Source organism: Lactuca virosa, chromosome 3 (genome assembly GCF_052849685.1).
Source record: "Lactuca virosa cultivar CGN04683 chromosome 3, Lactuca_virosa_CGN04683_v6, whole genome shotgun sequence".
In the NCBI taxonomy this organism is placed as follows: Eukaryota; Viridiplantae; Streptophyta; class Magnoliopsida; order Asterales; family Asteraceae; genus Lactuca; species Lactuca virosa.
Genome location: NC_136428.1, coordinates 309680677 through 309696673, shown reverse-complemented (window position 1 = coordinate 309696673; position 15997 = coordinate 309680677). Strand labels below are relative to the sequence as shown.

At 33.8% G+C, this 15997-nt stretch overlaps 2 protein-coding genes across 2 annotated transcripts; one reads left to right on the top strand and one right to left on the bottom strand.

Annotated features, from left to right (window-relative positions):
• Positions 1-1917: 1917 nt before the first annotated feature.
• LOC145164706 (uncharacterized) lies at positions 1918-2652 on the bottom strand. The gene is made up of 2 exons (XM_079083409.1): positions 2616-2652; positions 1918-2537 (listed from the first exon to the last, which is right to left on the bottom strand). The coding sequence occupies exons 1-2, from the start codon at positions 2650-2652 to the stop codon at positions 1918-1920; spliced, it is 657 nt and encodes a 218-aa protein (XP_078939535.1).
• Positions 2653-7845: 5193 nt separating this feature from the next.
• Positions 7846-10772, top strand: LOC145167321 (galactan beta-1,4-galactosyltransferase GALS3-like). Its single transcript, XM_079086493.1, has 2 exons — positions 7846-9172; positions 10242-10772. The coding sequence occupies exons 1-2, from the start codon at positions 8001-8003 to the stop codon at positions 10585-10587; spliced, it is 1518 nt and encodes a 505-aa protein (XP_078942619.1). The 5' UTR covers positions 7846-8000; the 3' UTR covers positions 10588-10772.
• Positions 10773-15997: the final 5225 nt, after the last annotated feature.

Genomic DNA, 15997 nt, shown 5'->3' with positions numbered 1-15997 from the left:
GTCATCTTGGAAGCTGCTAAAGAGGAATACAAGTCATTAAGTCACGAGTTGGAATTCCAGTTTGAAGCCCCTTGGAATATTTTGAAATATATCTCGTTTATTTAATATCTATTTCTATTTATCAGGTGTGTACTAGGTTATTTTCATGTATTACGTATGTATTCGATGCACCTCCTATGTTTAATTTTAATTAATAAATGCTCATTGCATTAGTTTTCACAATACATTACAATACATTACTAACAACAATTCCATGAACCATTAAACATAAAACATTACAAACATTACTAAAAACAACACATTAAACTTAAACTATTAAACTAACAACCATTACATGGAAAACTAAACTTAAAACATTACTACAAACAAATCATTATAATAAAAAACAAGTCCATGGGTTATTTTTAACGGAAAATAGAGCGGTCTACATGAAATACTGATTATTTTTAACAACCTTCCAAACTTCCTCATATTCGAAGTCTCTGCCTTCATGCTCACAGATGTAAAAATCTGTAACAACTTCCAAAAACTCTTCTTCGTTTCGACAACGAAGTTTGGTACTTTTCGCATAATTACATGCTCGATTGAACCATGTGACTTCTTCCTTTACATCCATCCATTTACTAACAACATCTGATTGTTGTCGTTGTTTCCCTTCTCCCATCTCATGGTTGAATAAAGCTGTTATGCGGGTCCATTCATTACCTACTAGGCAATGTGGGGGAGCAAGTAACGGTACACCCTCCTTAACACTTAGCCAGCATCGTGTTAGAACCAACACCTCGTTTTTCGTCCATGGTCATTCAGAATTGGAACCAGGTACTTCATTCGAAGAAGTTGTTGCATTTGACGACATTTCTAAATATGGGAGTTGGTTTCGTTTAGATGATATGGGTGTTTGGTTTGTAGAGCTTAAACATCTATTTATATTAATAAATACAGGACTATGAATTACAACTTTGACTACGAAATGGTTACATTTGGACTATGATTTGCAGGTTACTGTAGTGACTTATCATGTCAAACAGTCATTTATGTCTTGTCACTTCAGAGTTTGACTACGATTTGCAGGTTACTATAGTGACTTGTCATTAATGTGTAGTCATTTCAAAGTTCGACTATGAATTACAACTCTAACTACGAAATGGTTGCATTTGGACTATGATTTGTAGATGGACTAGTATGTATAAATACCACTTATAGCACCAGTTTATTATAATCTCGACTTTATTATGAGTTCCTCAAAAAATTTTGAAATTTGCTCATGCAACGAAGTAGATTGTTACTACTGTGATTCAGTCGACCCTTTTTTTACACCCTCTTCAGCAGGCCATATATGTCAGATGAAAATTTTGAAGAATTGAAAAAGGCTGAAGAACAACAAGAACAGGACAAAGAGTCATCCCGACTTCTCACTCAACGTGGTAACGATATTGCATCAGAATGCAAACAAGCTCAAGAATGGATAGACCTCAATAAAAAAAAATCAAAGAGCATGAAGAATGGATAAAAAAAAGACTAAGAAGGCAATCAAAACGACTGAAAAATGGCTTGCTGAGAAGGACGAGGAGATGCTACACCTTAGGGTGCAAAAGGATCGTTTGGAAGATAAAATGAGAATTAGGGATGACTATATAACAATCGAGAAAGAGAAGTACCCATTGCAGTTCCCTGATTTTAAAAATTAGTTACAAAAATGTTGTAACATTATCATGATACACCTTAGGGTGCAAAGGATCGTTTTTTTGTTTTTTTTATATAACATTTGTTGTTATAATCCGCAAACTAAATATTATAATATAAAAGCTTCATTAATTGTTATAATCTGCAAACTAAACTAAAATATGAAAGCATAACAATGTCTTGTAAGATTTAATAAAAAAATTACAATACATAATAAGTTAACAACTCTTCATTTCAAGGTTTTTTTATATCAAAATCAGCGTCATCGGTTTGTGACCAACTCGCTGAACCAATAACATTAAATGCCATTTCTGTAGTAGAAATTGTCGAGTTGCGACGTGCTCCACTACCGGACGCCCTTCCAGTACAATTGTTTCTCGTGTGTCCTACTTGACCACATGTAGAACACTCTTTTCTAATTGGACCCTCGCCTTGGGATGGAATGCGGTCTGTGTTTCTTGGCCTGCCTGACGGACGTTTATCCATTATAGGTGGCTTAACAATCATCAAATCATCGGGGATATCCCATTCGAATGGCTTTGGCAAAGGGTTTATTGATTCCTCATACGTTTTCCTCAGTGTTTCGGTAAAGTAAGCATTTAATGCATACCTCGAGCAGTCTTGGTAATTGTTGACTGTTAAACATTTTATGAAATGACCACAAGGTATACCATCAAGTTGCCAATGCCTACATGTACATGTCATTTGTTGGAAATCAACAATCACGTTTTGTGCCCCCTTTTTGACCTCACATTTCGTATTTGAGATCATGCGAACATCCCACTTAGTAAAAGTTTTTTTGTTTTCTTTTACAATATCATCGGCCCAAGGGATGAGTGTTGTTGTTGCTTCCGCTTAAAAAATAGACAAAATGAAGAAGTTAAGATCAATAACATTTAATAAAACATTAATATTAAAAATTAACTAAATACCTGCAAAGTTACGTCTTTGAAACCACCACTGTTGCATTGTTGCACGAAAAAAATCGATCAACATAAGTATCGGCACCTTACGTGTGTGTCTAGATAATGCATTTATAGACTCCGCACTGTTGGACGACATAAGATTGTATCGGTTCCCTCTAAAATGTGTCCTAGACCAAGTTTCTGGATTTATACTTTTTAAGTACTCCCATACTGGTTCTTTTGTCTTTTTATAAGTTCCATGGTAACGTCAAAAGCATCAACTGTATACGCCCTACAAGCCTCCCAAAAACTTCCTTTAACTGTCTTACTCTTCCCAAATCTAGATACTATGTTGAAATACAAATGGACACCACATATTCCGTGATGAGCGTGAGGAAAAATGTTGGCAACGGATGTCGCTATAGATGGAGACCTATCAGATATAATTGTAAGCTCGTGCATATTGCCTATGCAATCACGTAGTTTTTGAAAAAACCATGTCCAAGAATTTATACACTCATTTTTGCATATACCATATGCAACCGGTAATATTTGGTTTTCTCCCCCCTTAGTAACTGCAAGTAACATGGTACCTTTGAACTCGCCCTTTAGGTGGGCTCCATCTACTACAAGGGTCGGTTTAAAAAAATTGACAAAAGCACGTACCTACAATACATTGCATATCTATGATATATTAAAATACTAACCGAACAACCAAGTGCGACGTACAAAAACTCAAAGCGATCATCACCATCTGTTTTAATATGTGTCACCGTACCCGGATTATGTTTGACCAAATTGTGGAAATAAGCCATAAGTTTGGTAAAAGAATCCTCTTTCGTACCCCTTAACAACAACAATGCATATTGCTTCGCACGCCATGCCTGATGGAATGAGATATTGATATTCAATTAAGCATTCATATCATTCATAATATCTTTTCCCCGATAAACTCTACTATAATCTTCAGCCAAAACATCAGCAAGATATTCACCCAAAACATATTTGTTTGCTTGTCGATGATTAGGTTGCAAAATTGTTGAAGAACATGTGTGTACATCAACAAATTTATTCACTTGGAAAAGTCCATCAGAATTTCTAATTGCTTTTGCTCTTAGTAACCAAGAACAATTTTTCGAAACACACACAACCTCATACCTTGATTTGGTGGATCTACTTGTCCTCGTCTGAAAACCTTCTCGAAGGCATTTTTTTACCAATAGCCCGCTTTAAAAGTTCTCTGTTCTTAAATATACTCTCACATTCAATCTTTTGAAGATTGATGTCTACCATCTGTGTTGGGATATCTTCATTAATATCAACTGGACATGCTGGTAGAGGGGGCATACCATAAAAAATGTTATCGAGAAACTTAGCTTTAACTTCATCACCCAACTCATCTCCATCTGAATTACTTTCTAAGTCGGTTATATCTAAAGCTACATAACCAACATCAACATAATCCCCGTAAACATGCTTTTTTCATCTTTTTGTCGCATAATTTTTTTCTTTTTACTTTTATCTACTACACGCCTATTCATAAGTTTAACTTCTTGTTCAGGAACATCAACACAACGACCACCCACGTCACTAAGATATGTACCAACATCATCATCACCAACATACTTGTAATTCTTAGGATCCACATAGTGAATAGGTGAATAAGTAACATTAACATTTTCAGCAACACTGTGACATTGAGGTACACTAGGAGTATTGAAAGTACCTATCGGATCGTTGCTCCCTTTATAGCTGGATAAATTACCAACCGGCTGATTTCCACTCTGACCAGCCTCATTAACCTCATCTCATTCATCAACCACCACAAACACTTTCATAGCCATTCCTCCACTACATTTTATTACATTTATCAACATTCTAACATCCATGTCTTCAACTATGGCTATATAATAATTCAATTCAGGATGATGGAAACGAAGACTAATTCTATATTTGTCTAACAAATCAATTTTGCTTCTCACCAAAGATACAAAATCACTATAACTAATATACTCAGAAAATATCAAAGCGAATTCAGAAATACCTCCCTGTAGACATACGTATTCCAAATTTGTTTCAATAACTTGCCATCTCCCACCAGTTACAAAACAAACCAAATATTCAATCATTTTTTTAGAGAAATTTTACACAAATTTCCAAAATAAATAACAAGTAAACTGATAATTTTCTACAAAAGTTTATATATAATACGATTATTTCGTAGTCAAACCCATTGATTTCATAGTCAAAATAAAAAAAATAAAAAAAAATAAAAATAAACGTTAAATCGCATATCAAAGAGAGAGAAAATCGCAGATGGACAAAGTCCATCTGCGATTTTAGCCTGGTGAACCCTATATATATACAAAAAAATACCCCACCTGTAAATGTACAACTGGCTAAAGCACGTCTGTGCTTTAGCCACTTGTACATTCGCAGATGGGATGTGAAAATCGTAGATGGACCATTCTCATCTGCGATTTCAGTGGCCAAATTTGCAATTTCAATTTTTTTTGGCTATTTTCCACAAAGTAATTATTATATTTGGCTAAATTTGTCATTTTCACTTATATATATATATATATATATATATATATATATATATATATATATATATATATATATATGCTTAGGTTATTCTATTCAAAGTAATTATTGTGTTATTGTATGCATAAATGTGTGCCAATCAATTTTTACTTATTTTAAGAAAGTGAAAAATACATATTATTAAATTAAAGATAATTAGAAAATACCATCTAATTTCATTTTAAGTGTATTTTAGTCAATTAACATACATTTAAAAAAGGAAAATTGCATATTTTAAGGGATAATAGATTCTATTAATTTTAAAAATCTGATTGTAGTGATGATAATTCTCGGATATTCTGACAGAATATATTTATCAAAAATAAAAATATTCTTGAACCATAAAATAATAAAAATATTTTTGAACCTATTTCTTGATCATAACTTTAAAAACTTCTTGGAGAATAACAAATTATTGAACCATCAATTGAAGAATAAAACAAAAATTACATTAATTCTTATAGAATACGGGTATCAATTGCTAAGAATTACATTTATTGTTAAAGAATAAAACAAAAAAAACTTTCAAATCGGGAAAAAAACATCAAAATCTAACAAAGACACTAATACATTCTAAAAGAATAATGTTGCTAAGAATCACTTTCAATTTCATGGTCCATTCTTCAAGCATCAGCTGCTTCTGTGGAAACAAATCCAATGCATAAATCAGTGAGAAAATATCCATATTCCATTCCAACAGAATTGGAATTCGTGATTCCAATCTAATAGAATTGGAATTCAAGATTCAGTTACGGTATGCATTCTGTTGGAAAAATATCCAAAGTAAAAAACAATTTAATAAGAATGATCCTGTTAGACATTTCAAGATAGAAACTCGTTCATTTTCATCAGCGACATCTAACTCTCCAAGTTCAGAAATTAGTTGATTTCGGCTCTCAACCACCTGTAGAAGTAAAATCCAATTTAAAAGTAAGAACACAGAAATAAAGCTATTATTGCATTACAGAGAATACCACAACAAAACAATGAAACCCTAAATCCCATAGGAATGGTGTAAAAGGCGATCACTCATCGTTTTCGCATTCGCAGATTTTGCTATCTTTCCAAACACAACATTGATTCCGATTTTGACATTATCTGCTGACCAAATCGTAAATTAATTTTGATGTGATTCGCAACAACACAGATTATCCATCGGTATATGCCACACAAATCATTCCTAATACCAAATCAATGATTCACTGAACAATTTCAGATCAAACTCACAAAATCAATCAATTCTTTCATGTTCATCGCTTGTTCTTCATCCAAAAACCTTAGGATTAAAGTAGATCCCATTCAAAAAGTTTTCTTTGTGAACAATCGGCCCAATTATTTTAAATGTTCTTCTAAAGTTCATATCTGACAATAATCAGAACCAATTTTGAACTTGAACTTTGCCAATTCAAGATCAAATTGAGATGTCGAATAGCATATAACAGATTCATCGATGATCATAAACAAGAAATCTCATCAAAATCTCCAATCATTCGTTCAATTGGAGAGGATTTTCAAATAAACGTGAATGACGAGAAAGTGAAATTGAAGTCAAACAATAAAATTTAGAAACTAATTTATTGTGATCAGAACTTAATGAAATCGATTTTAACAATGATAAACAACGACTGAGATAAATGATGCAACCGAACAAAGAGATTTTAGAATCGATACTATGAAGAACTTTTAAGTAATCTGATCAAAGAAATTTGTCTTGAACAATGGTTTCTCAGATCTGATCCATTAGAAAAATACGATGAACATCAGATGAACAGTAGAAAATACCATAAATCTTCATGAACAGTTGCTTGAACAAGAATCTTGATTCCAAAACTCCCAAAACACCAAAAAACGATAGCGGGTCGTGTATTCGATCTTGTTCACTTTTGGTGGTTTTAAAAAGCCTACGATGGTTGGAAAAAACCTAGGTAGCTGAAGTCAATGTTACCATAATTATAAGATATTATTTGTGGAAACTAATTATCAAATTACCTATTTACCTTTATTTATTTATTTGTTTTTATTTTAAATTTTGATTGGCTCACATTTATGCATACAATGACACAATAATTACTTTAAACATCTGAAACTAGCTCTCTCTCTCTCTATATATATATATATATAGAAAAGTTCAATAGAGAAACATAATTATTGGTTCTTCAAGGAACCAAATCTTTTTTTCAATTTCTAAATCTTATTATTTATCGAAAAAAAATCTAAAAATATCTAAATTTATATATTAACATTGTGAATGTGAAAAATATTTTTCGGATTCACATTGTGAATTTTCAAAGATTCACATTGTGAATTTTACGTAAAAAAAAATCGAATTTGATATCATTGGAAAAATGATAAAAAATTATGAATTTCTGTATTTTTAGTTTTTATTTTGATAAAAAATAAGTTCTAAAAATTAAAAAAAAATTTGGTTCCTTCGTTAATTATGTTTCTCAACCTCAAAATATATATATATATATATATATATATATATATATATATATATATATATATATATATATATAGGCCACCCAAAATTTACATACTAACACGCTGGCAGTGTATGTGACGGTCGATCTCCAAAAACAGAAAAAATAATATAAAAGAAAAACCATTAACCAGAAAAGTAATGATTATGGATGTAATAGAAAAGAAAAAGTGTCTACAAAATTAATATTAATACTCTTCCATTGCTTCCTTTCTATTTCTTCCTACACAGACCGTCTCTCTCCCACACATACTTTTGCTTTTTCTCCTTGCAGAGTTGTCTAGGGATGATGCTGGCCTAACATTCATCTCTCTGTTTTTCTATTCATTCTTCAATCCACGAAAATGGTGAAAGAAACTGATCAGATTCAAATTCCTAATCATAAAGACAGGAAAATGTTTATTGGTGTTGTTTGGAATTGTGCTGCTGAGCTTAAACTCTTGTTGTCTGCCCTTCTGTTTCTCTGTTCTCTAATTACTCTTTTCCAATTCTTTCCTTCCTCCGTTCGAGATCTCAGAGGATGTGCCTCCTTTCCGCCACCTTCCTCCGCTGTCCAATTCCTTACAACCACCACCAATCCCCCACCGCCAATTGAACCCCAACAAATTAAGAAACTAGAAGATGTGGTGCTTGAAGGTGGTTTAATTAAGAGAAATTTCAATGGGTATGGCGCCGCCGCCTACAATTTCATACTCATGTCGGCGTACAGAGGCGGTGTCGACACGTTCGCCGTCATCGGTCTCTCTTCCAAACCCCTCCACCTTTTCTCCAAACCCACATACCTTTGCCAATGGGTCCCACACAACGTAAGTGAGAATCAACAAAATATCACCACCCTCGGTTACAAAATCCTCCCTGACTGGGGCTATGGCCGCGTCTACACTGTCGTTATCGTCAACTGCACCTTCCCTTTTCCCGTCGGCCACGACGGTGCCGGTGGACAATTGCTCGTACACGCCTCCACCTCCGGCGGCGGCGACTCCAACTATTACCTCACGGACACCATCGAAGCTTTGACGGAGACTCCGGGAAGCTTAAACACCTTGCAATTCACAGCACCACCGAAATATGACTACCTATACTGCGGCTCACCACTTTACGGAAATCTGAGCCCGCAGAGGGTCCGAGAATGGATGGCTTACCACGTGAAATTCTTCGGAGAGAAATCCCATTTCGTGATACACGACGCCGGCGGTGTTCATCCGGAGGTAATGGATGTTTTAAAGCCATGGATCGAAAAGGGTTACGTGACGTTACAGGACATAAAGGAGGAGGAAAGATTTGATGGGTATTATCATAATCAGTTTCTAATCGTTAATGATTGCTTGCATAGATATCGTTTCATGACGAAATGGATGTTCTTCTTCGACGTCGATGAATTCCTTTTTGTTCCTAAGAAGGGCACCATTAAAACAGTTACAGATTCGATGTCACAGTTTACCCAGTTTACCATTGAACAAAGAACCATGTCTAACAATCTCTGCTACCTCGATGATACTGCTGGAAAAATTTACAGGTACGGATCATATTGTTTTTGATCTTTTAGATTAAATCTTTTTCACTGTTACCCGTAATTTTTTAGATTTCTTAAATTTTAGTAACTTTCCATATGGGTTAGTTGTTTATTAGTATAGAATCTGGTTCGATTCATCACCTATAGGTACATAGATTGATACTTGACCCTTGTTTGACAACTCACGTAGGTAATTTATTAATCTATTATTCGATTTCCCATTTACATAATTTGAGATCTAAAAGCTTTGTTGCGATACAGCATCGAATCTTGCATTATTGGTATGCCAACTACTATTTCTTCCTCCTCAAATTAGGGATATTATAAGGGGTAAATGAGAACTGCAAAACATGTTATTTTCATTTATTTCTTTTATCATGTTTATAGTATTGTATTTTGATTCTTTTTTCTAATTATAATATATTACTTGGAAAATTCTAACTAATTATAATATGAAATTTGTTTTGTATTTAGATAATAATTAGCTAGATTTTTTTTTTCATATACTAGAAAGAAATTAAAGGAATGTATATTTTCTTGTATCCAACCCTTTTTAGAGTACTATGTTAGATCTTCTATCCAATAAGGGATTTATAATGAGTAAAAAGAGAAGCAAAAGCCAAGAGTGGAAACAAAAATAGAACATACAAAATTGTGAATGTTAGGTAACATAACATGCAAAATTGTGAATGTTGCATCATTGGAATGGTTGGTGTGTTGTTTTGGATTTATGTGCATTTCTTCATGTGGTGTTCGTTAAACAACGTTCCCCGTGGGTCCCAAATGCGACCATAGTCGGTGGTGGTTTCTTATGTTATAAACAAGTGTTTTTTTTTTCTTTGGAAAATGTACATACAAGTTTTAATATACACTCGGTTAGTTGGTTCATGCCAGTCATCTAATAGGCCATTATGTTTCAGTTTACTGTTTTGTATTCTAATGATTGTATCTGTTATTGTTAATATTTGGTTATAAAACCATAAAACCAGCTACTATACTTACGTGTTATTTATTGGTATAAAAAACATTGGTAACTGATGATTGTTGTTTTTTTTTAATTAAATTGTTACAGGAAATGGGGGATGGAGAAGTTGGTGTACAGGGATACAAAGAGAGGGATAAGGAGAGACAGAAAATATGTAATTCAACCTCGGAATGTATTTGCGACGGGTGTACATATGTCACAAAATATAAAGGGGAAATCGACACACAAGACAGAAGGGAAGATCATGTACTACCATTACCATGGGACAATATCGGAGAGGCGGGAACCATGTCGGCAGCTGGTGAATACCACCAATCTGAATGTGGAGGGAACGCCGTACGTGGTGGACACCACCATGAGGGAGGCGGCCGGAAATGTAAAGAGATTTGAGCTTAGAATGATTGGTCCAGTTTTGCAGAGGACTCGCCAGTGACCGACCCCACATCCTGCTTATTGATTTTGTATTATAAATATTATAAAAATTATAATCATATAAATAATTTATAGAAAACATTACAGTTTTTTTTTTCTTGAGTAAATTTGTTTGTATTATCTTTATTCAATTCATTAACTTCATTATGGATTCTTTCGTATATTAATTTTTCTTCTTTCGATTTAGCGCTTTATCATCTTATAATATTTCATATAAATTATTATGGTGATAGCTTTACTTTTAAGTTCTAATTATATCGTATATACTATTAAAAAATAAAAATAGTAATATATTTGAAACGTACATGTGAAGCCAGTCCATGACCGGCGCATGAAGAATTGTTTTCTTAAAGTTGTCTTCTCTTTTTAGAAATTCGGAAAATTCCTATGGGGAGTGGGAAAAGTTGTAGATTTTTGCAAGTTATTATTCTCCAAAAAGGCGGAAGTATCAACAAATGAAATGAAGTAAGCGTAAAATGCACAATTGAAGGAGAGGAGCGGATTTACTTTGTTTTAAGTTCCTAATAATTTTTCTTTGTCATTTACATTATGTTTTGAGTTTTGTTAAGGGAGGAAAGAAGATAAAATGGTTGATTTTAAGTTTTTTCTTAAGATGGGAAAGAAAGAAAATGGAAATAGATGTTTATGAATTTTTTCTTTTAAGAAAAAAGAAAGGAAATAAATGAAAGGCTGTGAGTTTCATAAAAAGGGAAAAGGCTTACAAATTTTTTTCTTCCACCTCATTACAACAATAACACCATATTTTGGTATACCTATTACATCGCGTCATCAAAATAGTTTACTTTTTATTTTTTAATTAACTAAATAAAATAATACTAGATTTTTTTTATTAAAATTAAAACACTATATATATTAAATTTTGAAAACATACCGATAATAAAAATGTAACAAATCAAAAATAGAAAAAAAAAATACCGAACATTCAAAAATAAATTTGGATATTCTTATATTTTTCTTGGATGTTTCGTTTGACCATAAGAAATATTTCTAGATTGTAATCTTTGGCTTTCATCTTCAAAATTTTCAAATCGTTTTTTTTTTTTTAATTATTTTCCTAGTTTCATTTCTTTATATTTTTTTTTGGCATTCTCCATGATATGAACATCACGCTCTTGAAGTTGGACGTATGGATCAAATTTATTTTTAAAATGATGGATACTGCAATTTTTTGAACTCGAATCGAAATCCGCTTTCTTCACTTTATTCCTTTCAATGGGCCGACGTAGAGGCTCTTCTGCTTCAAACTCTTTCGGGTCATCATTGATGTCGATAAATATATGCTTGTCCGATTATTATGAGTGGGTACGTGATTGAGATTTCCTTGAATGTTTCGAACCGGAAGAAACGGAATCCTCATTGAAGCAATTTTAGACATTTCTTGAAGATATACCAAGCATTTACATAAGGAAAATATTTATGGATTGGTTTCGATTCTTGGTATTATTTGAGCGTTGCGGCGAAGACATCAAAATCGTTGGCCTCACTTTTGTTTATGCTCTTAAGGTTATTGTAGCTTTAATTGAAAATTTTCATTTTTTACTTCATATCGCGTCATTTTGATGTAATTTGGTCGGCCATCTGATAATCGTCGTGCTCCATTTGGTCCTGGAAGAGGTTTCAAACGGTATCCCAAAATGTATCTCTCGTTTACACATTTTCTTTGATCGGATCTTGGCTAGCAGAACTCTAAGGCTTGGCTAAAATGGTTTCTTCTTTTTCCTTCCAACTTCTCGCTCTTGTTGGAACGAGTTTAGTATTTTCGCCTTTTCGCTTCGATTGTTTTGGTTGCTTGAATTGTGTTTCAAGTACTTCATCGGGAGAATCCGGTGTCGCTTGTGGTTGACAAAAAGTTTGTTGGTAGATGAAAGTGGGATGTTGGAATAAAATTGTTGTGGAAAAAATGTTGGAAAATTGCTTGTTCCGGGACGTAATCATCATAAGGGGGAGATAATTGTAACACCCACAGATTCTGTAACGACCCAAATTCCAATAAAATTTTTCATTTTTAAATAACAAAATCATTTCCAATAAACATGAGATACCAATCACAATTGTTTTCAAAATCCACAACATCAAACATTTTATTCATAATATCAAAGTGTCCCCAAATAAAATCGTCGGAGAGTGCATGTCGCGCCATCAAGCCAGGCCCTTGCCCTTAGGCTATGAAGTACATGAAACAACCAACAAACTGTAAGCTAATACTTAGTGAGTTCCCCATAGCATACCCCACACAATCCACATAATCACATAATCCATATTAGTTATATTAGCTATACAAACCACATAAGCCATGCATACAAACATATAAGAATGCCATGGAAACCCTCCATGGTCTTATATCGAGTGACACTGGAACCCCCACATGGTCTTACTACCTGCCATGGCAACCCGCACATGGTCTTCACTATCGGTCATGGGAACCCCCACATGGTCTTCACTAACTGCCATGGGAACCCCCACATGGTCTTTACTAGCTGCCATGGGAACCCCGACATGGTCTTAACTATCTGCCATGGGAATCCCCGCATGGTATTAGCTAACCAAAGAAATATCATACAAGCTAAACATGCTAACATACTAGGATGCCATGAAAACTCTCCAAGGTCTTATACCAAATGCCATGGGAACCCCCACATGGTCTTAATCTACTGCCACGGGAACCCCCTAGGGTCTTCCATGTAAATGTCATATCAGCATAACACATAATCAACTAACAATCCACTTATCATATAATGGGCCGACCTTGGTGCCTTAGACCCAATGGTATGGGGAGAAGACTCACCTCTCCAGAAATGTTGAACCGATAAGATCAATCCTAAGTCACAGCTCCAACTCAACTGCCTACAACCACCATGTGACTAACTTTGTCAAACTCCTGAAATACCAAAAATACCCTTAAAGTCAAACTTGATCAACCATGGTCAACTGTTTATGTTGACCCAACTCGTCGAGTGCATCTAGCAACTCGTCGATTTCCTTCAGTGTTCAGCAAATCGGGAAAAACCCTAGCCAACTCGCCGAGTTATCTTATCAATTCGCCGAGTTCGCTCTGTATCCATAAGGCGGGAAAACCCAATCCAACTCGTCGAGTTTTCCCTGTCTTAACATATTCAGCCCCTTCCATTCGATTCTAAAGCCCTAAACTACAGATCCAGTCCCCTAGGGTTAAGATACCATGTAAAGTTGCTAACTTTACATCCATGCAAGGCATCAAAGGGCTAAAACACCCAAACAATGCTTATCAAGGGAGTTAGAGCATGAAGGAGGGCCAAGACTTGATAAAGCTGGCAACTTTAAGTCTACAACGCCCTGAGATGTCCAGATCTGAAGCCATGTCTTCATAACATGCTCAAATCCAAGAATGGTCCCAAACTAGGCTAATAATGGCCATAAACTTTCATAGGAGAAGATCTAAGTAATAAAAGGCCAAGCTATCGACTTTATACCTTAGAATGGTTGCTTCAGTAGAGTGAACACCAGATCTACAGTCTTTTTCTTCAGTTATGCACCAACCACTTCAAGCTTCTTCACATAAACACCAAAAAGGCACTCCTTAAGCTCTCACACACTCAAAATGGGAGAACAAGCACGAACTAGGGTTTCTTTGGACAAAGGGGGCGGTAAGGGAGGCTAACAATGAGGCTTAAGGCCTTTAAATAGGGTGCAAATCCTAAAAATTAGGGTTTTCCTTTCCAGCTTCTACTCGTCGAGTTGAGGCCTTCCAACTCGTCGAGTAGACCCTTAATCCCGCATCCAAAACGATCCCTACTCGATGAGTCGGAGCTCCCTAATTCTTCGAGTTCCAGTCCAAAACCCTAAAATGTTGAGAAATAAATGATACCTGAATCAAGCGTTACAAATTCGGGCTAGCAAGTTAAGATATAATAAGCGTTAAAAATAATTTTTTTATAAAAGATTATCTAGGGTAAATAATCTTAACCAAACTAATAGTTATGGTCAACAATTGTAACCTATTTGATTTGATAAAGAAGAATTATGTGAATATTATGTGTTTAGTTAACTCGAAGTGTGAAAGAAAACCATAGCTTTTAATTTGTTTTCTTTCGCCCATAATTTTGTATATATACATTTGGTGTACTTTGTATTTGATTTTGTATTTGAGTGTGTAATTGATGTACCTTGTGTGAGACTTGTAAGCAACCAATCCATTGATTTAATAAGTATGTATTGTGTATGTGTATTAATGTATTATTGAGCTTTTTGTACACCAAGGTATGAAGGCGTCTAGTTTTGTCATTTGATACGAGTGCATATACATATATTTATACACTCTCGTATTAAAAGTTTATTATGTATGTTTGTGAGATATATAAAGAATTGGAGATTTATATATAATAAGTGTCCAAATTGTGATATATGCTAGAAAATGGGTATTTGGAAAATGATATATGACTTGTATATAAATATGCATATATATATTTAGTGTTGTTATATAATTTTAATAACAAAACCTATATACATTGTGATTACGTGATTGATTATTATTATTTAGGATTCGTGAATAGCTTATGTGTATATATATATATATATATATATATATATATATATATATATATATATATATATATAGGTCTGAAACCATTTACGAACCAATTCTTTCGTACATTTATAAATATTTTCTAACTTTCTCTATTTGTGTGCCATCGATCTTCATATCAAATAATTTTTTCTAAAAATGAAGAATAATGGTACCGGTTACAACGATTCCAAAAACTCAGATGGATTATGTTTTGAGTTGTAGAACTCCAGGAAATCGTGTTTAAGGATTCACGTTGAATTCGACATGAAATGTCCGGTTTTCCGACTTTGGCAAATATTTTTGCTAAAAATATTTATAGTATGAAATTAAGTAATAGACTATGACCTGAGTCCAAAAATGTTCTAGGAAATTCCATCTGGGGTGTGCAAGTCTCTCAACGAATAGAAACAGTTTTTAGCAGTTTTAAGAAAATCAGTATTATATTGATTTGGATTCTTAAAACGGACGTGTCTTTTGTATACGAACTCCATTTTGGGCGTTCTTTATATTTTCAGAAATAAGAAAACATGTACTACGAATCTAGAGTGTTTTTTTTTTGCTCACAACTACTTAATACGGAATTTTAATTTTTCAGACTCATTAACTATGGTTGCAGTTTGAATTGTTTGATTCGTTTGTCAGTTTATATATTTGGAAGTAAGATACCATATGACATCTTATATTAGTTGAACTTAACTTATTTAATTTAGAAAAGATATACTAAAACTCAATGAATCAAATTATAAAGAGATTTATTGTAACTTGACAGTTCACAGTCTTTGACCTATATTCCAGGATGTCACATTATCTCCTCGTTAAGGGAATTTCGTCCCAAAATTATTAAGTT

Excerpts from the sequence above, each read along its gene's own strand:
- LOC145167321 (XM_079086493.1), top strand. The coding sequence starts at position 8,001 with ATGGTGAAAGAAACTGATCAGATTCAAATTCCTAATCATAAAGACAGG. Across the intron at positions 9,173-10,241 it reads ACTGCTGGAAAAATTTACAG|GAAATGGGGGATGGAGAAGT; the intron begins GTACGGATCATA and ends AAATTGTTACAG.
- LOC145164706 (XM_079083409.1), bottom strand. The coding sequence starts at position 2,652 with ATGCAACAGTGGTGGTTTCAAAGACGTAACTTTGCAG. Across the intron at positions 2,538-2,615 it reads TCAAAGACGTAACTTTGCAG|CGGAAGCAACAACAACACTC; the intron begins GTATTTAGTTAA and ends CTATTTTTTAAG.